Below are 9,451 nucleotides of genomic sequence, written 5' to 3'. Positions count from 1 at the left end.
AACCTTTTCATGTAGCCTTTTCAGCACTTCCAAATAGTACACTTGGTTAACTGTTTGTCCAGTTGGTACAAATTCATAATGAATAATCCCTCTGATATCAAAAAAGGTTAGCAACATCACTGCAATATGTTTGAGAATTTAATTGTCTGAGATAAAGTCAGAAGTGGATTGCTTAAAATTCAGTAGATAGGGGCCGGCCCAGTGGCTTGGGTGGTTAAGGCACCCTGCTCCTAATGCTGAGGTCGCCGGTTCCATCCCCGCATGGGCCAGTGAGCTCTGCCCTCTACAGCTAAGAGTGTGAACAACAGCTCTTCCTGGAGCTGGGCTGCTGTGATCACAGCAGCTGGAGGTTGGCGTGAGCTGCTGTGGGCTACCGCCGTGGGCTACCGCCCACCGTGTGCTGCTATGAATGGTCGGTGGACAGCATGAGTGTCTGGCAGTGTGAGTGGCCGGCAGCTGGCGAAAGCTGCTGTGAGCGACTGGTGACCGACTGCCGGGGGAGCGCAAGGCTCATAATAGCAGCATGGGCCAGGGAGCTGTGTCCTACACAACCTACACAACTAGACTGAGAAATAACCGCTTGAACCAGAGTTGGGGGGTGAGGGGGAGGCGGAAGAAAGAGGGGAAAAATTCGGTAAATAACAAAAAATGTAAGGGGTGGCCATGCAAGCCTGCAGGTGCTGGAGGAGCCAGTAGGTGTGGGTGAGTAAGTTGTAGAACTCCTCAGGCTAGGTGCTCGGCGAGTGCAAACCCTCATCTCATAATTTTTGTTAAAAAAAAAAACAAAAAACACTACAGAAAGAACAAAGAATTACAAGAATTTTAATAAAATCAACAAGTTTACATTTGTACATCTTGTGTATTTGGGACCCAACCAGGGCCGAAGGGGAAAGTTGCAAGGACAACGGCTTCCATAGGGACAGCAAGCAAGAAGCAAGGGCTACGCTAGCGGTGTGACAGGCGTCAGTTGGATGGTGCCACCCTGCGGCCACCTGAGCCTCCTGGCACTCTGGAAGCTCGCCGGCACCTTTACTCCTGGGCAAGGGCGTTCCAGCTCTGAGCTCAGGCCCAGCGTGCCACAGCTTAGGTGGCACTCCCACCTTAATACTTGGTAGGCAACAGCAGATTAACAGTTCATAGAATTAAATAGTATTGCCTGTGGAATATTAATGTCAACTGAGTTCATTCATGCTGTTTTAACTAGAATGGTTACACTGAACCTAGGGAGGGGAAAAAGGGCTGATTGAGGGCTCTAGTTGCTCGATTCAACAGCACAGTCACAAAACAGCAGGCCTGTAGTAAGAACCATGTATTTCTTTTAAAAATATGATTTAAGAGCCTTGTGGGAGTTTGACAAAGGTATGGTTTTTAACACAGGAGATAATTCTGCACAGTGTCACAGACTTCTGCCTGTCTTAGAGGATTCGGTGGAGATGGAAAACAGTACAACTTTAATTCCCATTATTCTAAAGCATAACAAATGTTTCAAATATTGATCAACGTTCAGAGGAAAAAAAGACTAGTGCCCTCAAGTTAGGAATGAGCAATCGCAAGGCTTTTTCAAGATTTTACCCATTTTGAGTAGAGAGAGACAGTGCTTTTAAAAGTGCAATGTTGCATGTGCGAATGTTCTCTGAGGAGTAAATCCAAGCTCCCAAGTTGTCATGACAGTGTGCACAGTAGTCATATGACGATTCCACAACAGTCATCCATCCACAGGGTGAAACTCATGACTGGGCTTTGAACCCGTTACCAATTTACACAGCATATGGTGGATTCACAAGGAGAGTTACTTCTTCATTTATTCTTTAGGTCATGGAGACATAGTTAGGAAAGAATGCATGGATGCCTTTGCTTTCTTGGCCCAGTTAGCATCACAAAAGGAAAAGGAACACTGACCATTATTAGTAGAGAAAACATTTTTTAAAGAACGGAGAATGAGCTCTTCATGACCTCTCTGTAAGGCTTAGGCTGAAGGAGAAGGAGTGCACCACAGTCCTCTCTTCGCACACACAGAAACTGATGCTTGTTTTCCAAGTGCTACGCCGGGGGTACAGTGTCTTTGTTGTTAGTGCCTTAACAGAATCAGTAATCAAAATGAAGAGATTCAAAAGAGGGCAGTGAAGTAACAACAGCTTCAGTCGTTTGACAGGAACACAAAATGAATTTTCAGTCTGATGACCAAGAGGCATTTTTCCTGTGTGGTCAGGACACCTTGGAGCAGGTGTGTAAAGTGCTGGGAGGTGAGGTGGCCTGACTGGTCTTCCTCGGAGGGAGTGTGGCATCACCTGCAAGAAAGGTGACGTCTCTGCCACGTGCAAAGGCAGCTGTCACCCACTGCCTGCCCTGCTGAGAGTGTGAGGGTAAAACCGGCCTCTTCCAAATTATGCTCGGTTTGCACTCATAACATTTCCCTTTTAATTTCCCAAGTATTCAGTAGGAGGTACATTTTAACAAGAAAAAACACCCCTCACGAATACGAAAGACTAATTTCTAAACAAGAGCAAAACGACAAAGATGATGTAACTTGAAATAAAAATTCTTAGTTACACACGTGAATTGTGGCGTTTCAGATCAGCAGATGACGTGACAGTGAAGCGACACAGGCCTGGGCCCTTCCCCACCACGGGTTCCCTTTCTGCCGTCGTCTTCAGGAAGGGTGGCGGCAGCTTCTCTCTTGCACTTCATTAGTTCCTTATAGGTCTTCACTTGCTAGGCAGCCAGAAGCACACAAAGTTACCCCAAAGGGAGTGCTGGGGTAAACAAGGCAGAACCTTTCTGTGGCTGAGAGCCAGAGGGGAAGCAGGAAGGAACAGAAACACTTCCCTCAGGTCAGCCACTGCCAAGGGCAAAGGCAGAGCCACGAGGTCATCCTGGAAACAGACAGGACACCAGTGGCTGTGCTGTGTGGATGGAGCACGTGTGACAGCGAAACCCGCCCGCACAGGACTCTGCACCCTGGCCACTCACCTGGCCGAGAGAAGGTGTCACCTCTGTGCCACCCTGAAGCAAATGTTTCCAGTGAGAATGGCTATCTGAAGATTGGGCATAGGGGTCGGGGTTGTCCAGTTTGTCTGGAGCGCACAGGGAAGGCTCATTTTTCTTTCCAAGTGGACAGCTGCTTTGGATGACTCTGTACCTGGGTGGGCGAACTCTTGCATGTCTCTATTTTCGGATTTTCCTTTTACATTCAATGCAGGGTGGTCAGCAGGGAAGTGTCCCGGTTTCACAGTGACTGAAGTCTCCCCGGCACCCAGATGTCATCCCTCTGTCTTGGCTGATGTAGTGCAGAGGCTTTCTGCTCTTTGCTTCCAGCAGGCTGGGTAAAGAACTTGGGGTCGCCCTGGCGCCCTCGGTGGCCTCTTCAAGTCCGAGTGCCGGGGCTGGGGGAGCTGGGGTTCGTGTGTCTGCTGGCAGCACAGTGGGTGTGAACGAGACCACCATTTGGATATCTAACAAACACGGGCTCACGGAAGGGGTTTTGGCACATCTGGCACAGCTTTTTGTCTGAGAGCCGAACTGAGCTTCCTTTCAACTTCATCTGCAAAAAGAAACAAAGACAGACTTCTCACAGAGTGTCACACCATTTTCAGAGTTGATATGTGTTACCCCATGATTTTTACCACTGAGGAGTGCTTTTATATCAACTTCTTGAAGCAGAATATTAGAAGTGTAAATAAACAAAAACATCCTTAGTAACTAGAGAAGTACAAAAACAAAAAGCCACAAAACTGCTTTCTTATTTTATAAAAGTCATCGCTGTATGTCTGGCCGAGGCTTTTCCCACCCAGGTTCTCTCTCGGACGGGCTGTGAGCTCGGATATATTTCAGCAAGGTCTACTAACATCATGAATATTGGAGCTGAGTAAGACCACACAAATCATCTAATTCCCTGGTCCACTCATTGGCAAACATGAAAAGTAAGGCATGAATAAGGGACTTCGTCCCTTAGGGATGATTAGTGGCATATTCCGGACTGGTTCTAGGACACATAATTTCATTTCTTTAAAGGTAACTAATGAAAACAGAGCTGTGACTCCATTGCTCCCTGTCTGATAAATAGGACTTAAGTTTTGCAATTTAAAGAGCCTCGCTACACGATTCACTCGTGCCACCCCAGGCACGTCAGTCAGCCTATTGGCATGAATTCACCAGGGAAACATTAGTTTCATCAGTCATTCAACAAACATTGCTTCAGTACCTTCAAGATGCCAGACTTGGCTCTAGGAATATGGAGATAAGTAAATGATGCTTTTTTCCCTCAAAGAACCCAAGGTCTAACAGTAAAGGCAGACAACCATGAATGTATGTGCACAGTATATGCGTGGGCAAAGACAGCGGTTAATCTGCCTAAAGGGGTATGAAGCTTTCACAAGGGGAAAAGTACTCAGGCTGGGTTTCCAGCACGTGTTCACCTGGTTCGAATACCTCAGCACAGGGAAAGGCAGACACACAGCCTGCATGTGTGCAACCGTACATCAGACGGGGCGACGTCCTGGTGAGCCATGAGTGACGGGAGGGGCCAGGCCAAAGGAGGTGGGACTGAATCTTTTGGGCCGCGAGTCCTCCAGTGGGGAGTCGATACAGGCTTTCAAGTGTGGGGAGCGCGTCGCTTCCTGGCCTGCAAAGATCACTGTGCCTGCCATGGGGAGCAGGGGCCTCACAGAGGGAGCAAGCTTGGGGACTGCTACAGACTGAATGTTCGTGGCCCCCCCCCCCCCAAATTCATCTATGAAGCCCTGATTTCTAATGTGATGGTATTTGGAGGTGGGGCCTTTGGCAGGTGATTAAGGTTAGATGAGGCCATGAGGCGGGTGGGGATCCCATGATGGCATTAGGGACACTGTAAGAAGAGGAAGAGACACCAGAGCTTGCTCTCTTTCTGCCCTGTGAGGACACAGCGTGAAGGGGGCTGTCTACAAGCCAGGAAGGGAGCTCTCATCAGGCACCTCGATCTTGGACTTCCAGCCTCTGAACTGTAAGAAATAAATGTCTGTTGTTTAAGGCCCCGAGTCTGTGGTATTGTATTTGTTAGAACAACGGGAACTGAGTACCACAGGGACCAAGAATGTGGAGCTCTCAAGTGGCCTGGAATTCACATCTGGGCTCTTTCATCTAATGTGTAACTTCTCTGTGCCTCAGTTTCCTCTTCTGTGAAATGGAGATAATACTAGTAGATACTACATAAAACAGCTGTGATGATGAAGTGATGTCATGATATAAAGTGCAGAAAAGTGCCTGGCACACAGTATATATACATGCTATGCTCTCTTGATCATCAGCGTCTAAAAGGTTAGAAAAACTACACCAGCATTACGCCTGCTAGCTTAGCCTTTGCTTCCATTTGAGTAGAATTGTACGTTTGAGGTGTAGAAGTTATAGAGAAAAAAAACCTAACAAAGAATATTTTCCCACAGGTAAAACGGGCCCTGAGTGGTCAAAGTTGGCCGGGCTCTTACCTTATCATATTTGTAGATTAAGTTTTCAGACTTGGCCAGGCCGACAGCCACCTGGGCGGTCCTCCTGGTGTGGACACTGTCCCTCATGGCCCCCGTCAAAAACGGGCAGAGCAGCTGTACCGACCAGGTGCCCGGCAGCAGCTGCAGGACTTGGGCAGCGTCGAACTCTGTGGCGTGTTGGTTCAGGAGGTCCACGGCGGCCACGGCCAGCTCGGGTGTGGACGGGCCGGGGCTGAGGTACATGGCGAGCAGCGTGTGGAAGAGCTGCTGCCGGTAGTGCGGGTCTCTGCCCTCGGAGCGCCATAGGCAGTAGTCCTGGGCCCCCGAGAAGTCCCTCAGCTCATGCACCAGGATGTGCAGGGCCTTCTGGTGCTCCTCCAGCTTCCCGTGCAGGATGGCGCTCTCCATGGGCAGGCCCGCGCCCTGGACTCTCTCTGTTGGGCAGAACCCACTTGTTAGAACAGGCAGGGCTGCGCTGGGGGCCCATTCAGCCCAGTAACCGGCTTCCCTGCTGCTTTCAGCATAGGAAAAGGTGAAGCCAACCTGGCCACACCAACACTCCTAAACACAACCACCCAGCCTGTCCAGGAAGGCGTTCTTGTATTTCCATGCTCCATAACAGACTCTACTTCTAAGTACAGCCAGCTCTCAGAATACAGATTTTCAGGGGTTTAGAGAATGAATGAAGCACATGACCCATGTGTTGGGACCCGAAGGCCCTAGGGAGACAGTGTCACATCGATGCCAGGCTTCCAATTAATCCATCACGATTCCTATTTTTTCCCAGTAAGGTATCTTTTGACTAAAGCAGAAAGGCACTTACTCACTCAATCCAGATGATATCACCTTGCCCAGAAAGTGTGCTGAACCCCTTTATTCCAATTTAAAATATATTTCATGGAAAGGAATTCAGATTCGTAGTGTTAAAAATCCGTGTCCAAATCAGTCTGAAGATTTTGTTTCTCTAGCAAGTTAAGTTTCCAGGTTATAAGTCAAATGAGCTCTTTCCCACCTTGCAAGATGGCGGGTGAAAAAGCTGAGAAGCTGGACGCTAAGAAGAAACCTGAAGCCAAGAAGGCTGACGCTGGTGGCAAGGTTAAGAAAGCTAACCTCAAGGCCAAAACACCTAAGAAGGGGAAGCCCCATGGCAGCCGAAACCCTGTCCTGGTCAGAGGAATCCGCAGGTATTCCTGATCAGCTATGTATTCCCATGTACCAGAGGAAATATTCAGCAGCTAAATCCAGGATTGAAAAGAAAAAGGAGGAGAAGGTTTTTGCTACTGTCACAAAACCAGTTGGTGGTGACAAGAATGGTGGCACCTGAGTGGTTAAACTTCGCAAAATGCCTAGATACATCCTACTGAAGATGTGCCTCGAAAGCTGTTGAGCCACGGCAAAAAGCCCTTCAGTCAGCACATGAGAAAACCTGGGGCCAGCATCACTCCCGGGACCATTCTGGTCATCCTCACTGGGCGCCACAGAGGCAAGAGGGTGGTTTTCCTGAAGCAGCTGAGCAGTGGCTACTTGTGACTGGACCTCTGTCCCTCCATCAAGTTCCTCTGCGTAAAACACACCAGAAATCTGTCATCACCACCTCCACCAAAATTGATATCAGTGGTGTGAAAATCCCCAAACATCTCACTGATGCTTACTTCAAGAAGAAGCAGCTGCGTAAGCCCAGACAACAGGAGGGGGAGATCTTCAACACAGAGAAAGAGAAATACGAGATTACAGAGCAGCACAAAACTGATCAGAAAACTGTGGACTCGCAAATTCTGCCAAAAATCAAAACTGTTCCTCAGCTCCAGGGCTACCTCTGCTCTGTGTTTGCTCTCACAAATAGGGTTTATCCTCACAAACTGGTGTTCTAAATTAATTACGAAAAACCTAATTAAATGCCTGAACTGTTAAAAAAAAAAAAGCAAGTCAAATGACGCCAGCAGAGCCTCAGTTCTGACCAAGGCCCTGTCCTCAGTGGGCTGTCTCTTTGGGTAATGTCCCTTTGCTTCCTGATCTCCTGTAGGCAGGAAGATGACATAAGACCTCTTCCCACTGTGAAGGGATATTCTGAGGACTTCTATTTCAGGGGCCATGGTTAATATTCCAATTATAGGCATTTTGCATTTGAAGTTTCACCACCTCCAGGCCTGATGCAGCTGGCAGACACCACTAGTCCTGCAGCAAAGGGCTGGCTCTTCAACAAGTTACCTATAGCACTAGACACAGATGCTGCCACATGCACCGTCACCATCCTCACAAAGAACTGTCAGCACATAACTACTAAGTGGATGCCACATTTAAGGCACAGGGAGAGGCACAAAGATGGTTAAGAAAAGGTCACTGGAGTGGTCTACACTTTTCACACCTCTCATCTCATTTATATTTGGTTCTCTGTCACCTCGAGTGGGTAGGCCTGACAGGAACCATTCCTGCAACCTGCCCAGGCTGACACCCCTCCAAAGTCACCTGACTAACAGGGCACAGAATTAGTCTGAGTTGCAGTGCTCTGCTAGAGTGCCTTGGGGACACCCCATTTCCTGAGGGTTCCCAGGTCTGGACTGTTAGCAGTCATAACCTTTATGACAGGACCCCTCTGGGAGGCTTTCCCTGCCCCTCCACCCCAAGGCTTGCTGCTCCCTCGGCCCCACATGGAGCTTCTACTGACCCTCATGTGCCCTCTGGTTAAACTGAGGATGAGAACCAAGTAACATCTCTCTTCATATCCTTGGTGCATGACCAACACTCAATACGAGTTCCAAAAAGCTGGGGGAAAACATTCATCAACAAACTCATGACTAGCATGAGACGTTTATGAAGGGATTTGGGAAGTATAAAGTACGAAATAAGTCATGGGTGACGGTAAAAATGTCGAACAACCAGTGTTGCATGGGCACTGACCCGTCAGAATGGACAGCAGCTGTGAGCCACTGGTGAGGCTGACGAGTGTCACAGCTGAATGTCAAGTGCCAGCTAGAACTAGCATTGGCTGTCCACGTGAGACTTCAACCCAGTTCCTGGTCTAGATCTACTGCTCAGGAGCTGTGTGACCTGTGGCAAGGGGGGGTCACTTCTCTAAGCTTCAATATACTCACCTATAATAAAAATAATAAAAAATAACAGAACTTACTTCATAGGTTTGTTGTGGAAAAGCATCATGAAGCACATTAGGCGTTTTACCCTGTGCCCGACACACGAGGTGTAATCAAATAACACAGTAAATGTTTAAATTTAAAAAAAAAATTATAGTAAAAGACACATTGCCATTAATCTCCCTCAAAGTATCCCTCCTCACTTTGAACACTTATCCTCTCATTTTTGCCACTTTCTGAAGCAGTTCTGGAAGTCCTCTTTTGTGAGTGTCTTTAGTTGAGTTGTCGTGGCTGCCTCGATGTCCTGAATCGATTCAAAACATTTTCCTTTCATGGTCATTTTGACTCTGGGGAAGAGTCAGAAGTCACATGGTGCCAGATCCGGTGAATAAGGTGGATGAGGACACACTAATGTTTTTGACAGAAATTGCCATACTAGAAACAATGTGTGACACGGAGCCTTTCCCTTGTGAATGTTGCTGCCGAGTGCCATCCAGTGGAAAGCCAAGGATCTTCAATACGGGAAATGGCACATGGAACTGTAGTAACACTGTGTGACAAGTTTCAATTTGTTCTGTGCAGTTTAATCAGGTGTGAGCTACAGTTGAAAGAAGGTGTGTTTTAAAGTGTGCTGTAAGTCATCCTCCATCATGACAACACTCCATGTCACACATTGCTTCTGGTATGTGGCAATTTCTGTCAAATAAAAATATTACAGTGTGTCCTCATCCACCTTATTTACCAGATCTGGACCATGCGACTTCTGGCTCTTCCCCAAAGTCAAAATGATTCAGGACATCGAGGCAGCCACGACAGCGCAACTAAAGACACTCACAAAAGAGGACTTCCAGAACTGCTTCAGAAAGTGGCAAGAACGATGGGATAAGTGTGTTCAAAGTGAGG

At 47.8% G+C, this 9,451-nt stretch overlaps 1 protein-coding gene and 1 pseudogene across 1 annotated transcript in view; one reads left to right on the top strand and one right to left on the bottom strand.

The window, feature by feature from the left end:
• Positions 1–805: 805 nt before the first annotated feature.
• Positions 806–9,451, bottom strand: part of TGFBRAP1 (transforming growth factor beta receptor associated protein 1) — a 59,292-nt gene continuing 50,646 nt past the window's right edge. The window contains exons 11-12 of the mRNA XM_033125127.1: positions 5,460–5,893; positions 806–3,541 (exon numbers count right to left, since the gene is read on the bottom strand). Of these exons, the coding sequence (XP_032981018.1) occupies positions 3,365–3,541; positions 5,460–5,893 (611 nt within the window). The 3' untranslated portion in view covers positions 806–3,364. The remainder of the gene's footprint in view (positions 3,542–5,459; positions 5,894–9,451) is intronic.
• Positions 5,912–7,938, top strand: LOC117033143 (60S ribosomal protein L6-like; annotated as a pseudogene).

The sequence above is a fragment of the Rhinolophus ferrumequinum genome, chromosome 13 (genome assembly GCF_004115265.2).
Source record: "Rhinolophus ferrumequinum isolate MPI-CBG mRhiFer1 chromosome 13, mRhiFer1_v1.p, whole genome shotgun sequence".
Taxonomy (NCBI): domain Eukaryota; kingdom Metazoa; phylum Chordata; class Mammalia; order Chiroptera; family Rhinolophidae; genus Rhinolophus; species Rhinolophus ferrumequinum.
This window is presented reverse-complemented; position numbering and strand designations above follow the sequence as displayed.